The sequence below is a fragment of the Acomys russatus genome, chromosome 1 (genome assembly GCF_903995435.1).
Source record: "Acomys russatus chromosome 1, mAcoRus1.1, whole genome shotgun sequence".
Lineage (NCBI taxonomy): Eukaryota > Metazoa > Chordata > Mammalia > Rodentia > Muridae > Acomys > Acomys russatus.
In genome coordinates, this window is record NC_067137.1 from 9,131,508 (window position 1) to 9,149,716 (window position 18,209).

The following is an 18,209-nucleotide window of genomic DNA, read 5'->3' on the forward strand; positions in this document are numbered from 1 at the left end:
AGGATAGATGGCTTCCAGACGTTAGAAAGCCTCAAGGCCAGAGTAAGGAGATGGGGCTAACTCAAAGAGTAACAGATGCTGGGGATCTGGGTGAGTTGGGGCATGAGACGGTGAGGTGAAGGAGGATCTCAGGGACGTGGGCATGGGACGTTTCCATAGTAATACTCGGGGTAATGGTGTCAATTAGCAGTAGTCAGCTGAACCAAGGGAGGCTGACTCACATGTAAAATACAACATCTCCTTCCACAAGTGGTTGATATGCCTTGGTTGTCATCTGAAACCTCCTGCTAAGGTGACTGATAGCATCTAAGCAGCTTCCTTACTTAACAAATTTGATTCTGTCTTAAAGACTCATTGTTGAGATAGACCTTTTAAAAAAATGTATTGGCAGCCGGGCATGATGGCGTACACCTTTAATCCCAGCACTCGGGAGGCAGAGGAAGGCAGATCGCTGTGAGTTCAAGGCCAGCCTGGTATACAAAGTGACTCCAGGACAGTGAAGGCTACACAGAGAAACCTTGTCTAAACAAACAAACAAACAAAAAATGTATTGACTAGCAAGGAGATTTCTGTAGAAAAGGGCTGTTTCAGACTAGATATTTCTACGGAATTTGTGTCTGGGCGAAGGACTAAAAGATGAACTGATGACATAAAATTATTCCAAGCCAAGGAAGCTGCCGGCAGTGCCGAGGTGCAATGGAAGGAGAGTGCTCGCTTCTTTGTTGTGCCTCTTAGAACATTACAAGGTGACACGAGCATTGTGATAACTAGGATGTCCATGCATTGTTCAACACTTACTCAGTGTCGGTGTGCTCTCTCTATGCCATCCTTCCCTGTGCTGGATGAACACTTGCCCCTTTTACCAGCGCATCCTCTGGAGACTCCACCTCCGCCATCCTTATGGCACATTCTGGAGTGAACTAAACAACTAAGAGCATGTTACAGCTTACTTGGTTCTGTCAGGAAGGCAAAGTTGGTGAAGTACTTTCTGTACCTTACTCTAATACTCCCACCCTGCCCATATATAGAACCAAGTATAAATTACAAATCTTGGGCTGGACATGTGGTGCACGCCTGCAATCCCAGCACTCAGGAGGCAGAAGCAGATGCATCTCTATAAGTTTGAGGGCAGCCTGGTCTACAAAGTGAGGACAGCCAGGCCTATACAGAGAAACCCTGTCTCGAAAACAAAACAACAAAAATTAATAGGTCTTATTTTAAAATATGTCAGGTAGGAAGAAGACTCAATTTTAATTTCTCATCTAGTCATCTCTGTGGCCTCGCTGTCCTCTTACTACATTGGCTTATTTCGGTTATGAGTGGAATTAATGGATTTATGTATCTTAATATTTCACTGTAATCAGCTACTCCTTCATTTCCCTCATGAAATTCATTACAGGGTTCTCTAAATATTTTAATGATCACATTTTGTCTCCCTCAATAAAAGCTTTCACTCCTCAGCTTGCACTGTCACTGCCCACATCTCCACGTCCCAGCGCCTTTGGGTTTCAGACCATTTTCTTCAGGTGGTATCTTGCCAGTGAGGTAATGAAGACAAATGTTGGTGTAGGTGAAGACCCACCCCCACTTCTGGCTCACCATGCTAGAGATTTGAGTAGTCACCAGGTCTTCCAAATTCTAGCCTAGCATTCCTTTTTAGAAATGATGGTTGGCTGGGCGTGGTGGCACACGCCTTTAATCCCAGCACTCGGGAGGCAGAGGCAGGTGGATCAGTGTGAGTTGGAAGACAGCCTGGTCTACAAAGCAAGTCCAGGACAGCCAAGGTTACACAGAGAAACCCTGTCTCGAAAAACCAAAAAAGGAAAAAAAAAAAGAAAGAAAGAAATTATGGTCAAAGAAGATGGTATTTGTTCCTTCATTCCTTCAGTTGCAGTTTAAATACTTACCTTCCGGCACAGGCTTAATTACAGAGCATAAAATAAGATGTGTTTTGTCTCATCTACTTTATTTCAAGACTGAAAATTAAATTCAGAGAGAGATGGCATATGTCAGCGGGAAAGGCTCAGTGATGGTGTGCAGTTTTACATGCTCTGAAGGGCTTGGTGAGGAAGCCTGCCGTTTAGCGTCATGCTTAGCCTTGGGTGGCTCAGTAGCAGCTAGGCCACAGGGCAAGTGCTGCAGTGGTGTCTTCAGAGATGAGCGCTCTCTTACCTCTGACCTCTTTCCCCTGGAGTCAGGCCCGCACCACCAGCTAGGCGGTGTAACTACAGCTGGGACTTTGAGCCTCACACAGGAGCTCTGAGAAACAGCGAGGGCAAAGACACAGAGGTTCCGAATACAGGCTGTAGAGTTAGGAAGTCAGGACGGGTCCCACGCACTGTGGCTCCCTCAGCTTTTCCCTATCCATCTTCCTGCTCTCCAGGTACCCTGCCCCAACTTCTGAATTATCAAAACAACTTTGTCTAACTTTGTTTCCCCATCTCTTCATCTCTTGTTTCCTTCCATTTGATACCGAATGTGAGGTCGGTTTGCAGTCCTCTGCAGGGGACTCTCATTCTGATGGCTCCAGGGTTAACAATAGAAGTTTGATTCAAATGCAGCTTTTGTTACTCTACGTTCTTTACTTGATGAAAACAAAAATTTTATCCCAACTTGCCTTCTTTAATAGGGTCAGAGTTCAAGTCTGTATACACCGTGTTGAAAAGCTAATAATGTTCTCTCAGACTTACAGAATCTCATGACAGTGCTAGTTCTGATGTTTCTCCACAGCCCTGGTGGAGAGGCTTGTGACTGCTGATAGCAGATGTTCGTGTGACTTGCTCTTTCCTAGACCTGATCTTTAAGTGCACATCTGAAGATTTACAAAGGCCGCTGAGTGGCACGTCACCATTGTCCTCCCATGTCTAGCCTAGCTGCAGGGAGAGAGGAGCTGACTCTTCGCAGAGCCCTGTGCACATAGCTTTGCTTTCTATTGCACTAGCTCAGGGATTGGCCCTGGAGCATGCTTTATTGATGTCAGGGGTTCTTTTTCCCACCATTCCATTAATATTGGCAATAAAAACAAAAACAAGTAAAAATGTACTGTTTCAATCCATTTTAAGCTCATATGAAGGTTGAAACACAGAAAAACAGTTATGTTTTTCCACTTAAATTATTTTATATTTATCTTGTTAACATCATAGATGTTTGTTGTGCCTGTAGAGTGACGTAATGAAGTTACTGAGTAATGAAAGCATTTTGTTTAACTCGCCACCTATGCAGTTGAGCCCAGTGTTGCAGTAGAACTGCAGAAAGCTCTGCGGTGCAATAGTAACTTGGGTAGACACAAACACGGTAGTCTTTCTATTAGCATGACTATTTAACCCTGCTGTCCATTAAATAAATTATATGTAAGAAAAATCAGAAAGAACTAGCAGTTACCTTGTGATTTTAATGTACATTAGCTGGCCTTTGAAGTTATATTTAACATCCAAATTAGGATCCGGTTCTTCCCATGTCTCTATTACATTTTTTATTGCTGCTTTCAACTGCAGTGTTTAAAATTCAGTAAGATGTTCAGAGGTAAGCCAGGAGCATCGGCCGTTCCAGCAGCCTAGGAGATTTAGTTAATCTGACCTAGATGTTCTTTTGATGATTGAGATTTATATATGAAAACAGTTCTCAATTTCAAAATGAAACATAGGGGAGAGCTAGCATATAAGTCGGCTCTCCTGCCAGCGACAGGAATTAATCAGCCCCAACAGGAAGAGTTAGCGTGGAGCTGTGCTGTTCAGAGCTTGTGGATTTGGATCAGTAATAACATTGGAAGTTGTAAGTGAATGTAGCTCTTGCATCTTGCCATGTTCTAAAGAGGATTATTTGTTCTTTTTCAAGGGCTTTCTACGTACATTGATGTTAATTTCATATTTATTACGATGCATGTGGCACTGTAGATATGAGGGAGTCCTTGAATACAGTCCATGTCTATATTGAAGATGTGGAGGTTAATATTTGAAGGCGTGGCTTCATGGTCAGCTTACTCCGCACTTGGTTTCATACCCCAGAATACTTGCCTGGTTATAATGAGAGCACACATCTTAAACTCTACCAGTTTTCATTCCTGCAACGCAAGCTGCAAGATGGTCCTCAATACATAAGCTCTTCATTAACATTGTGCAGTGTGTTGGTTTTTAACTAGAACTGCTGGGGTGCAGAGTGTGGTGGTGTGCTCCTGCGGTCCAGCTACTGGAGAGGCTGAGGTAGGAGGATCGGTTGAGTCTGGGAGGTGGAGGTCAACCAGGGCAACATAGCAATACCTCCTCTCTGAAAATACCAACAGTCCTGGGGTTTATACATAAACCCCATTCTAGGGACACCTGGCTTCATCAACGACAGCGGCAAGCGCAGGCGCGGTGCCTCCTAGGTTGGCGTGCAGCCAGGGCAGATGAGTATGTAGTTGTCTTATCTAGACGCTGTGATTGAAATGTAGTGTTCCGTGGTGAAACCCTCTTACGGATGATGCAAATGCCATCATTACAGGTACAAATCCTTGGAATTATGTTGAAATGGTTTGTCTTTTATTCCAGTATCCAACATTGTGAAATATGTGCTCAAAGCCAGAGTTACTGACTAAACCTTCAGAATTTCTAGTCGAGCATATAACTAACATAACACCTCAGTCATTGAAGGGAGCCAGGGCTAAACTCAGGTTAAATATATAGCTAATTTTATTCACTGGCAGCGCGTCCAGTGGTGGGTAGAGTGCTTTTAATCCAAGTATCTTTCTTCTAAAGCTGCTGGGTTTTATTCAGAGTAAGATCTCTTTATAACTACATAGCACATTGTTACGTTGTGTCTACTGTCTCTGCTGGGGTGTTGGAGTAGACGGGTAGGGGGTGGGGCGTGAGTTTATCATCACATAGTCCTGGGTTGAACTAAATAAAATGTAACCACTGTATTATTTAAGACTTTGGGAGTGGCATGCAGGGCCCTGGCTTTAATCCTCAGTACCAAAACAAACAAACATAAAACATAGAACAAAGACATCATAGGATGAGCTGGGAAGCAGCAGCCTAGAATGACCTAAGTCTTCTGGACAAGTGGTAACTATGACTTCAGCTGTATGCTTAGATCCGACCCCGTTAACGGTCTGCAATAACTGTGGGACCGCGTTATAAGTTTGTTTTAGCATATACGTGTGGCCGCTAATTCATTAGAGGGAACATACTGTTTTCAAGGGAGAGTTTAGCTGAGTCTTACGTGTTGTGCGGTGGTTCTGTTTTACAGACCCCAGGCATTAGAGCTCGACCTACAAAACTTCAGTGGTTTTGTGATAGATGCATTGCCAGTAATCAGGTTGGTATTTGATTTCTTTTTCATTTTTCATAATTTATTTGTTTTTATTTTACATGAAATGATGTTTTGCCTACATGCCTGTCTATGTGGGGGGTTTGTATCCTGGAGTTGTAGACAGTTGTGAGCTGCCATGTGGGTACTGGGAATAGAACCCAGATCCTGTGGAAGAGCAGTCAGTGGTCTTAACCACTGAGCCATCTCTCCAGCCCAGTATTTGCTTTCTGATGTCTGAAGCACTTCACACTTCTGAATCTGATAGTATCATGAGCATTGGGGAGTTTACAAGAGGTTATTATGGACACAGTGTTCCCTCAGTGCTTCTCCAAAAAATACCAGCATGTTGTGCTCCTCAGGTGCATTAGAAGTCTAGGCCCCGGAGGTTTTCACCTGCCTTTCTTTACGGTGGGAGCAAGCTGGCACTGTGTGGTGGCAGGAGGATGTGCCTTCTCTCACTCAGCTTTCCACATCTGTCTGTTGACACTGTGCAGAGGCTTGTCCCACCTGGGTGCTCCCTACTGCTCTCTGCCTCAGAGTCTATATGCCATCAAGATGGTTTTTGAAGATTCTTTTAACTTAATTACCCGTGCTGTGTTCTTTTGATCTTGACGGTTCTTGTTACTGTTGGTTTAACTGCTGGGTCAGTGTGATGGGGGCGGGGGGGGCGGAGGTTGGGTAAGTAGGCACACCCCAGCTGCTGGGCTTGACCCTGAGTCTTTTGGTAAAGTTAACCCGTCTTATGGGAACAGATTGAGAGGGTCGTTCTGCGGCTCGTATTAGCTGTAAAGTATACTTTTACACGCTGTAAATCTGTGTTATCTTTTTAAGGTGGAAACTCTTGAAAAGTTAGTGGAGCTGACCCAGAAGCTGTTTGAATGTGATAGAGACCAGATGTACTACAGCTTACTAAAACTGTACAGTAAGTGATGCTCTCTGCCTGCTGGCGCTTCCATCTGCGGGGAGGGAGTTGTCGACGGGCCAAAGTGAAGGCCTTCCTGCAGAATAGTATATTGTGTCAGTAGATGCTGTGTGATGCTTATAGTCCTTGCTGCAGTAATGAGAAGGTGGACCATCCTGTGCTCGCTCGTTTTCTTCTGTGCTCCTGGAGCCCTGCCCTGCAGCTGACACACCCAGATGTAGAGATCTCCTATAGGCCCCTGTGCGCATGGACACATCCTGCCTGTGTGAGCAGAGGATGGGGCAGGCGCTAGGATTGGGAAGTGCATATGATAGCGTTCATTCTTGAAGACGAGAGCATTCTGACAATTAAAATGCAGCATGCCAGATGCTGCCTGGGTGTGTGGAAAGCGGAGCAGTGCGCAGGGTTACGTGGTACCTTGAATGTGAGTCTGGTCAGTTCTCAAAGAGATTCCACTTTTGCTTGGTTTTGTTCCTTTCTGTCTGTAAAGCTGGCCTCCCCTCACTCAGCTCACTGACTGCTTCTACACAAGTGGTTTCTAACTCTTTTACGTCAGCTCGGAACAGAAGAACCCAAAGCCATAGAACTACTATTAGTGGGCTGTTTTGAGAAGCTCTGTCTTTCTGTTCACTTCTGTTGTGTGTAAATCCTGAGGAAGCTTTCTCAGTCACCCCTGTAGAAGCTAACTATGAACTCACAGGTGTAGATCTCGTCTAGAAGCACGCACATCTGCGTAAGAACTGACTTCATATACGTCTTTTCATACTGAGGTATATAGTATAATCACTTCCTCCATTTTAATCATCTATAAGTACAAACAAACTGGTTGGATATCCTTTGCCAGTCCCTTGTTTCTGTGAATAGATTTTAGTTTTCCACAAACCTACATTTTGGTTCTCATCTTTAATTTCCGTTGAACTGAATTCCTGGTATTTGTGTTAAGGTTGAAGAGTGATGAGAATTTCGTTTTTATAGCCAAATAATGCTCTAGTCTGTTTACAGCAACAGCAGCTTGTGTTCTTGTGATATTTAAGTGTCGGGAAATAACAGAGTGGTCAGTGATATTTCCCTTTTTGCTTTTGTAGTTAGAGATTTGTTGTTGCTGTTGCTGTTGTTGTTGTTACTGTTCTATTTTCTTCAACTGCTGATTGACTCTGGGAGATAGCAGAGGTCCTCGGTTACTAAAGGAGAAAGAATTTGTTTAAAATGAGTTTAAAAGAGCTTTTGATAGTCGTCACGCTATAGTAAAGTTAGAGATCATTTTTTATGTGTTTTTATGGTGGCAGTTTTACATCATCAAATAGTGAATAAGTTAATGATTTTGTCTTTTTGAACATGTTTTCAGTGGAAGCTTCCTTAATGTCATTTATTGTCACAGTATCAAACATTTTCTTATTTAAAGATACTTCAGTCTAAATGTGTTGTTTTTGTCTTTATTTTGTTGTTGTATCAAGACAATTCTCCGTTTGTAACCTTGGCTTCCCTGGAACTCGATGTATAGACCAAATTGGCTCTACCCCTGGAGTCCTGGGATCAGAAATTCGTACCACCAAAGCCAGGCCTCACAGCCTTCATATATAAAAAGCCAACATTCATTTAGCAGTTGTGTTGCCTTTGATTTGGTATTTTGCATTAAAAATACCTTGATTGTGGCTTTTTAAGTTTTATGGCCCTAATATTTTATTCTACTTCAAGTTATTTGGTTTGTTTTTTGTTTTGTTTTGTTTTGTTTTAACCTTCCAGTACATATAGGCATTGACATTTCCTGCTGTGTGGCCTTACCCTCTTCCATTGTTACACTAGTAAAATGGATACACTCTAAGCACTAAAGAGTCACACTGCATAATAGTTTGCTAGCTGAGTGTGAACATGTCACTGTGTGTTCCTATGTGCAGACTCCCCGCCTCAGAGATGTCCTTTGCAGCTGTCCGTTTGGCTAATCCCCATTCACGTACTGTTTTGACTATTTTCTAGTTTGATTGTTTTGAATTCTATATTGAATATCCTACGGTCTGTGGCCTTTTTAAAATTTAACTACTGATATGAAATAAATTCATCGGAAACCCAAATACTTATATTTTCTTTTCATAATTAGTAAGATTTTGTTGTCCTTGAAACTCCAAAATTGCTATTTTTTTCTTAATGAATTCATGGATTTTAAAAGAATGTGCTCAGACTTGTCTCCCTAAAATGTTCCTTATACACACATGTGCAAATTAAAACAAGGACATTCAAAACAAGACAACCCTAAGTTGTTATCTGTGAGAACGAAGTATTGTGACACAGATGTTACTAGGTCATTAGTTACAGGAGACTTCTTGCTTCCCTAAGACTTAGTCAGCAGTGTCACCTGTTGCCGTAAGAAAAACACTCTGTGAGGCAGAGACCCTTCACGGCAGCAGGTAAGGGACAGTCACCTCTCTTCACCCAAGTTTAAGTATCTGGAACTTTGACACTGTGTAAGAAAAGAGCCATGCATCAAAGCACTCCACCATTTTAAAACCATAGGTGTTCACAAGGCAGCACACGTGAATTTATCATCTGGAAATACTGAAGAAGGCATGTGCTACTTGTTTCTGAATTTAATTTTCAATTGGGCAGTTTTTTAGTTACCTTAAAAACTTGATTTTGGATAAAGCCTTGGGGTGACTGGTTTCTATTTTTGTTTAGCTTGCTTGTTTGGCAGAGAAAGTGTCTCTGTGGCTCATAATTAAAAAGATACATGGAGAAGTCTCCTCACCCTTGGGCTACAGCCACTAGTGTCTTCTCTCCCTGACAGCAGCTTTGGATAATGCCTGCTTGGACAGAAAGTAAGGCTGTCCTAAGCATTTACCAGCTCTGCTTAGCATGGTCATTGATATCTGACTAATCAAATTCCACAGAAATGAACAGTGACTGGCAAAGAGCTGATGCCGTCTGGAATAAAATGCAAGAAGAAAACATTATCCCTCGTGAAAGGACACTGCGGCTGTTAGCAGAAATCCTGAAAACCAGCAACCAGGAAGTCCCCTTCGATGTGCCCGAGGTGATTTGTGTGTGGCATAAGCCTAACAGATTTTTTTTTTTTTGTTGCCATATGTTTCTAGGACCGAGCTTAGCCCAGCCTTACAGTGTGAAGCTTGCTGCATTTAACCACTTTTGTTGAACTGAGTAATTTTCTTTTAAAGTTGTTGTTTGGAGATGACAGACCTTCCTGGAGCTCTTCATCACCCTCAGCAGTAGGAACCGGTACTGAGAAGATGCTTTTGGAGAGCTGCAGATTGAAGAAACCTAAAGGTAGGCATTGTTTCTAATAGGAAGCAGTGTGCGGGCCGAGCTGCGCGTGCCAAGGTGCACTGCAGGTGAGCTTGCACGCTCTCATTTTGTACTTTAAGTTAGCTCAGTAATATAGATGATACTAAGAAATTTATTAATTATGATAATGATTCTCTAATTCATAAGCCAATGTCCTTAAATTTTGAGATCTGTATAAAGTATTTCAAGATAAAAACAAGAGCAAAGGAAGTAAGTCTGGTCAGATGCTAAGAATTGTTAGATGCCGGTAGCAGTGTCCGCACGCCTTTTAATCTCACCAGCACTAGAGAGGCAGAGGCGGGTGGGTCGCTGTGAGGTTCAGACTAGCCTGGTCTACAGAGTGTGTTTTAAGACAGCTAGGGCTACACAGAGAAACCCTCTGGAAAAATGGAGAGACTAATTGTTGGGTACAGTTGTGCGTAGGGAAGGCTGAATTTAGGATAACACTCGTGGGTGGTGGGGAACTCCGTTTGAGACAGGGTCTCAGTATGTAGCCCAGGCTGTCTCAGACTTGACCCTCCCCCCTCAATTTAGGGCAAGTGCTAGACTTACAGATGTGCACCATCATGCCCAGCTGATAGATTACCTTTTTTAAAGTTGTTTTTATTTAAATGAAAACATTTAATAAGTGATTAATAGTATACAGTGATTCAGCCCATTGTTTAGCCTGGTAATTCAGAGTTATATACTGATTTTATATGTCTCAATATTCAAACAGCAAGATATAAATGCTTTGGAAATTCAGTGCTTACAGTTCTATCTGTTAGGTAGTTGTGGCTTAATGGGGTTGATGCATAGAAGTGACCACGTAAAGCTAACAGTGAATGTAGCTCACTTGGTATCAGAAAACAACCAGGAATATTTTTTTAGTTTTATTTTACTAAGTTCTATTATTCAGTGCTCATTCTTTTTTTTTTTTTTAGCACATAAAAATTGACAGTTTATTAATAAACATTAATGATAGATTTTTTTTAAAAGAACATAAAAGATGACAATCCACAAGACATATACAAAGATAATAAAGATATTAAATATTACCTAAATTAAAGACATAATTCAGATTGCTAATTATAATCACTGTGCCTTGGTGAAGCAGTAGTCCATGGAACTCATCCATCTTCCCATGAGAGCTAATGACTCACTTCGAACTCAGTCACTTAGTTTACCTCAGTCAGTGCTGAGAACACGGCACCAAGCATGCACTGCATCGCAGGAAGCACCAAGTGCTGTCTGCACACTCTTTCTTCAGGTGTGTCTCAGCCATTTTGTAAAGTGCAAGCTATCAGTGGGCTGTTTGTTTAACTAAAAGGCTATAGAAGATGTGTGCGATACAGCACTGCCAGGAACAGCTGCACAGCTACCCAGGGAAGCCGGCAGGCCTCTGCCAGCGTCCGCCCTCAGTCTTAGCACCAATCAAACTGTGTGAACTAAGTGGACAATAACTACATCTCATCCTAACTTGTGGCCCCGTTCAAAAGAGAACATGTGCATTGTGTCCTGAGCAGTAGATTCTTGTGTGGCTTCATTCGTGTGTTCCGTGGTTTAAAATGATTTATTTTTAGTAAATTTTATTAAGCTTTTTGAAAACTTTTGATGGGTTGATTCTGGCAGTCAAGAGATGACTTCCGGAGGCCCATGTCTCCCAGGGCATCTGGGCAGGTCGTGGTTGTTGGGGACGGCGAGTTACTCCTCACTGTGTCCTCACACGCCGTGCTCAGGTGACGTCCACACACCCAACGGTGGTGATGGCACGAAAGGAGGGTGGGGCTTGTCGGGGACAATTGATGGTGAGAATATGCGAGGGAAAAGACAGGAAAAGTGAGGGGCTTGGCTAAACTATGTTATATATGTGAAAAGAAATGAGCGGAGGCTCAGACAGTAAAACAGTGGTGCTAAGTACTTCCTGCGTGTGTGTTCCTCCCATTTCCTAGTGCCTGGTTCATGTAGGCGTTAACAGAGCACAGGGCGGTTAGGAATGTGATACCTGGGGCGGGCAGTGGTGGCGCACGCCTTTAAGTCCAGCACTCGGGAGGCAGAGGCAGGTGGATCTCTGTGAGTTCGAGGCCAGCCTGGTCTACAAAGTGTGTCCAGGACAGCCAAGGCTACACAGAGAAACTCTGTCTCGAAAAAAAAAAAAAAAAAAAAAAAGGAATGTGATACCTAGAGGGAGTGTGCTCTGGAAAGCTCATGTAAAATCTGATTATTACGACCACTGCTTTCGTTCACACAAGCCTAATCGTAACTAAAATACAACTAATACAAATGTTGCCCTACCTTATCTTTTTCTCCTCCCAATTTAATTTTCAAATAAGATTTGGACGTTGCCACTTGAGTTTTATTGAGGGGATAATACAAACTTTTCTAACTTGCACACATAGTCACAACTATTTTTGCCTGTTCAGACACTCCTAGAGTGTTCCTGTGGTCACTCACATCGCGTGTGTACCTATTTAAACACCTTGCCTTTCCTTCCAGCTGAGGTTTGTGTCATAGAGGACTGTCTGTGATAGGTCAGTTTTACTCGGTTTCTGTTGTGACATGTTTATCCACACAAGAGTGGATGGCACTTCCAGTTGGCTCTTTATAGACAAGCAATTGTATTTCAGAAAAGTAAGTGACTGAAAAGTGTAGATACTTCTCTTTTGGTAACGTCTTTTCATTCGCTGACAGTTATTGTGAACAAGTGAAATAAAACTGTTAATCAGTCAAACAAATGTTGCCTAGTTTACTTGTTAGGTATCTGTATATTTGAAAATTGTATGTTTTTGTATAAGTCCTGTCGTAGCCAAATAATTTGATCTTCTAATTTTAGAATTATAGGCTATATTCACTTTAATGCTATTGTGTTGAAATGTTAGCCATTGTAACCACCCACTTATAGATTAAAGATAGCTTGAGAGTGAGTCTTTGGCGCCCCTCAATCTAAATTATACCTCTGCTTTATTTGGACTTTAACACATATTTTGCGATTTATTTTGAAACTGCTATCATCTTTTGAATTCAGAAGAGCTGATTTTCATTTTTATTAGCAAGAACATAATGTATTGACCCAAATCAAGTATAAGACTAATTTGGAAAAGAAGCTCTTCCGACACTGTTCCTTTCAGTGGCGTAGCACTGCCACGGCCTTTGTCCTCAGGGTTTGAAGAGTGCTGGTCGGTCGCTGTCCCTCTCTTAAGAGTTGGTCACAGTGCGTAGCTAGATATCTTTGGGTTTTTGTTTTGTTTTGTTTGCTAGTTTAGAATAACAGTGTCTCCTTTTTTATCTATTTTCTCACTTACAGAAGCTTATGATATCTTCCTGAAAGCTCAGAAGGAAAACATTGTATTTAACAGTGAGACTTACAGCACTTTGATTGGCTTGCTGCTGAAGAAGGACAGCTTCACACAGGCCATGCAAGTCAAAGATTTGTGAGTATGAATCCATCTGTGAAACTTGTCACTTGAAACAAATGCTGCCTAAGATGGCTCAAGTGTCCACGGAAGTAACAGTAAAGGGTACTGACTTTTATGATTGTTTGAAGCACTGTCTCACTGTGTTTTCCAGGCTGGCCTCAAACTTGCAGCACTCCTTCTGCCTCTTGAGTGCTGGCATAGTAGGCATGTTTGCCACCATGCCTAGTCTGTGTGTGTGTTAATACCAACAGTCACACTTGGACCCCAAGTGTATTTAATGTAACTTGTATATTTACTCCATTGTAAATTTAATGATGTACCTATAGACTTTGTTTACAACTCAGTTAATGCCTTACAACATGATTTAAATGGTACCTGCCATCTGTATGCATGGGTCTTGGGTGTGGGTTATGTTACTATGTCAGAAAGTTACCATGGAGCACCACCTTACCATAGCCAAAGGTACTCTGAAGTGAGTGATTTGGAAAGACAGGGAGGCAGAAAACAGAAGAGAAGTTCATGTTGATGAATACAAGTAGGAAACTTAAACTTTTAAGAAAGTAAACAAGTCAAAAATCAGTTACTCCTATGAGCATAGACAGGGGGAAGAGGTCCCCCCTCAGTCACAGTCATAGGGGAGGGGAATAGGGAAAATGGGAGGGAGGGAGGAATGGGAGGATACAAGGGATGAGATAACAGTTGAGATATAATATGAATAAGTTAATAAAATATATTTTAAAAATTCATTTAGTCCTGAAAGTTAGTCAGAAATCCTCTGAAGACTTCCCAAAAGTAAAGCATAATTACCTTCCTCTTGGAGCTGAATTGGCGAGAACATCTTTGCTGTGCAAGCATGAAGACAAGGGTTCAGATCCCAGAACCCACACTTTGATGGCCAAGCTGGATGGATAGACGAGCTGTAATTGATGAGCTTCAGGTTCGACAAGAGACTCTGCTTCAATCAGTGAAGTGGAAAGCAACTGAGGAAGACACCAGGTGTTGACTTTGGTTTTACACAGGCATGCACACACATGCATGCCTGTCTGTACACATACACAAATATGCACTCATGTATACCATACCACACACACACACACACACACACACACACACACACACACACACACACACTCCTTGATTGGGCTTTTGCATAATGACCCCTGCATCCATCAGACCATGTTCCCAGATCCCACTGCTACGGTTCTGATTCTGAGTGCCCAAGCATTGCGCACTTCCCAAAGATCCCAGATGAGGGATGAGTCGTGTACCTGGAGCGTTTTGACGGTGTACCCTTCACAGTGAACTGTACTATATGCCATGTGTCCATATCATAGCACCCTGTCAATGCTGTGTGTACCTCTTAAAGAAGGCGGCTGACCTGGCATAGTTTCAAACTGAAGTTGTCATTATTTAGTAGGGCAGAAAGAACATTTTTTAAAAATCGAATAGACTGGAAGATACCAAAGCACTCCGTGTTGTGGAATATTGATTTCCATTGTGTGCATTTGTATATGCATTTGCTCAAGTGTCGTTAGTACAAGACATTCCGGAGTTGTGCCGTCAGTCTTGCTCTTAAGGGAGCTGACCTGCATGGTGGAAGCATAGCCCTTGTAGTCTCCTTTCACCACAACCTGTAAAATGGAGGCTTATATTCTTTCTTCTCTAGGTTTTTATGAAGCCTTTCTACAATATGATTGACATATTAAAAGATATACATATTTAATGTATACATCTCATTAGCTTTGGGGATAAGTATATACCAATGAAACTACCCCCAGCATCAAGGCCATAAACATATCCATCACCATCTGGAGTCTCCTCCCACCTTCTTTATCACCGTCGCTGTTGTCATTGTTGTGTTTTCAGTACACTGATGCGCTCCCCTCTCCGCGGGATTGTTAGCTGGAGGAGCTGCTTTGTGGGACTCCAGAGCTGGCTTGCTGGGATTCAGTTTTTGTTGTCTTCATATTGTCCCTCCCCTCATCCCTGACAACCTCCGTTCTTCTCTGCTTCTGAGTTGAGTTTTTTTAGACTCCACATTTATATGAGACTTCCTGTACACTTCAGAGGCCTGGCATTTCAGCTGTGATAGCCCCCAAGGCTTGTTCTGTAGCTGCCTTCCCCATGTAGCTTTGGGGGCCCAAGAGAATCCAAGATCCAAAGCCTTCAACTGGGGACTGCTTACGTGGCCCTGTGCTGGCTGCTTGTGTGTGAGCTTGACACAAGCTAGAGTCAACAGAGAGGAAGGAGCCTCAGTTGAGAAAATGCCTCCATGAGATCCAGCTGTAAGACATTTTCTCAATTAGTGATCAATATGGGAGGGTCGAGCGCATTGTGAGTGGTGCCATCCCTGGGCTGGTGGTTCTGGGTTCTTTATCTAAGCAGGCAGGCTGAGCAGGTCATGGGCAGCAAACCAGTAAGCAGCAGTCCCCCGCGGCTGCTGCGTCAACTCCTGCCTCCACGTTCCTGCCCTGCTTGAGTTCCTGTCCTGACTTCTTTAGTGATGGACAGCAATGTGGAAGTGTAAGCCAGATATTTCCCCAAACTTTTTTTTTTTTTTTGATAAGGTATTTCATCAGAGCACTAATCCTATGACAGGCCTTACCAATAAAATGTTGTTCTTTGTTATGTAGGATTGTAACTTGAAACCTGTTGGATACCTTTCTTGTAAAGAGTGAGGTGGTGATGCACACCTTTAATCCCAGCACTCTGGGAGCAGAAGCAGGTAGATCTCTTTGAGTTCTAGGATAGTCCCTGGACTGGGAATATTTGAATTATGCAGTTAATTGTGTTATTGGAAGTATGTCATGGTAACATCTTTGGATTCATTTATTGCCTATCTCTTCCTCTCCCAGCTCTATATCAGCTATCAGAGTGAAAAACAAGGGTTTGTTGGGCTAGCAAGATAGCTAAGATACTAGCCACCAAAGCTGGTAACCTCAATTTGATACCCTAAGCCCCCCTTGCTGGAAGGAAAGAACTGACTACACACACACACACACACACACACACACACACACACACACACACACACACACACACACACATACACACATAAAATCATTTTTCAGAAATATGATTGGTGTGTATAGGCCACTTGATTTTATTGTGGTAGCCACCACATGGGCTGCCATGGCCTGTAGCTATCTATGACTGGTCTTCTGACCCCCAGCCATGACACTAAGGTAAGCGAATCAGTGTCTCGGAGAACACAGTGGTTTTCTTGGGCAGCTGAGAACATTTCACAACAGCCCTGCTTCACCTGTGAGAACAGCTCTTTCTTCCGTGTCCTCACCACTTCCTGGGTCTTGTCTAGAAATGGTGCTAAGTCTGTTCCTGACTGCCTTCTCTGGGCTGTCCAGTTCTGTAACTCAGAGTGACATAAATTAGAAGCATCAATGAACAAGTGTCTTGCATGTGTGCTATGCAAGCACAAGCCGGAGTACATTCGTTGCTTTGAAAATGGGATTTTCCTTGAAACACTATCTTCCTTAATTAAGGAAGATCATCAATGTTTGCAGTCCAGGGTGGGTTGTAGGAGGCTGGAGAGGTGGCTCGGTGGTTAAGAGATCCTGAGTTCAATTCCCAGCACCCACATGGTGGCTCACAGCCACCTCTAATGGGGTCTGATGGCCTCTACTAACTTTCAGGTATTCATGCAAACAGATATTCATATAAATAAATCTTTTTTAAAAGAGTTTTTAAGTATGAGTTATAAGATGTAAACCCTTTTTTCCCATAATTCTTTTTTATTTTGACAGTTAAAAAAAAAAGGTCTGAAATTCTACATAGCCCACTCCAGTAGCCACCAGCCTGATAGTGACTGTTGAAATTACACATTTCCCATGGCTAGTGACTACCCCCATTGGACAGCACAGATGCTTCCATTTCGGTAACTGAAAAATAAATATTAGGAACCACAATTAAATTTCTTTGTGTTGTGTGAACAGTTCCAGTGCACTCGTTTCTGTGAGCCTCTTGTACTTTTTCTCTCTGTGCCAAATTAGAGGACGTTCTCCCTGGCATTGGTCCTTTTCTACTGTTCAAAGGGAGAGGACTTTTTTCCCTTATAGTAATCTCCACTTTCAATTTGAAACAAATACAGGAAGCTTCGTGAAGAGATTTAAAATGATGTTACATGTTTTCAAAAAGCTTATTGCTTATTCTTGTAGGTTAGAAGACAAGAGTTAGTTGGCATTTGTGTTGATGTATTTATTTGGGGGTTTGTCTCACTGTGTTGCCCTTGCTGGCTGGTACTTTCTTATAGGTAGTCTTAACCTTATAGCGACTTATCTGCCTTTGTCTCCTGAGTGCTAGGATGAAAGGCTTGAGTTACTTTGCCAGGCTGAGGGGCTCCATAGTGTAGTGGTTATCACCTCTGCTTTACAAGCAGAAGGTCCTTGGTTCAAACTATAGTGTAACCGTGCATTGCTAATCCCCCCCCCCCCCTTTTATAACTACCCTAGATTAAAAAAACAAAACTGAGACTTTGGGGCTGAGAGATGGCTCAGAGGTTAAGAGCACTGATTGTTCTTCCGGTCCTGAGTTCAATTCCCAGCAACCACATGGTGGTTTACAACCATCTGTAATGTGATCTGGTGCCCTCTTCTGGCGTGTTGGCATAAATGCAGGCAGAGCACTGTGTATATATTAATAAATAAATACAAAATAAATCTTGCCGGGTGGTGGTGGCGCATGCCTTTAATCCCAGCACTTGGGAGGCAGAGGCAGGCGGATTGCTGTGAGTTCAAGGCCAGCCTGGTCTACAAAGCAAGTCCAGGATAGTCAAGGCTACACAGAGAAGCCCTGTCTCAAAACAAAACCATGTCAGGCTGGTTTTAGACTGTAATTCTATCTCTTATTTTTATTATTGTTGTTTTTGAAACAGGGTTTCTCTGTGCAGCTCTGGCTGCCCTCGAACTCACTCTGTAGGCCAGGCTGGCCTCGAACTCAACAGAGATCTACCTGCCTCTGCCTCCCGAGTACTGGGATCAAAGGTGTGGCATGAGTAATGTTCTTTTGTTTTGTTTGTTTTGTTTCTTCGAGACAGGGTTTCTCTGTATAGCCTTGGCTGCCCTAAACTCGCTTTGTAGACCAGGCTGGCCTCAAACTCACAGTGATCCGCTTGCCTCTGCCTCCCAAGTGCTGGGATTAAAAGCATGCACCACCACGCCCGGCATGACTAATATTCTTAAGTGAATATGGTATAATTCACACATATGAATTGTTGTTGACTTAGAAGCTTTGACAAATGGGACAAAGGGAAAAAATCAACCTGAGCAGCTGTGGGGATTGGTCAAGAGAAATGG

General features: G+C 42.7%; 1 protein-coding gene across 1 annotated transcript in view; it reads left to right on the forward strand.

Moving 5' to 3' along the window:
- Nucleotides 1–18,209, forward strand: part of Lrpprc (leucine rich pentatricopeptide repeat containing) — an 86,206-nt gene that overhangs the window by 54,949 nt on the left and 13,048 nt on the right. The window contains exons 26-30 of the mRNA XM_051160825.1: nt 5,227–5,295; nt 6,121–6,211; nt 9,094–9,236; nt 9,379–9,487; nt 12,789–12,915. Of these exons, the coding sequence (XP_051016782.1) occupies nt 5,227–5,295; nt 6,121–6,211; nt 9,094–9,236; nt 9,379–9,487; nt 12,789–12,915 (539 nt within the window). The remainder of the gene's footprint in view (nt 1–5,226; nt 5,296–6,120; nt 6,212–9,093; nt 9,237–9,378; nt 9,488–12,788; nt 12,916–18,209) is intronic.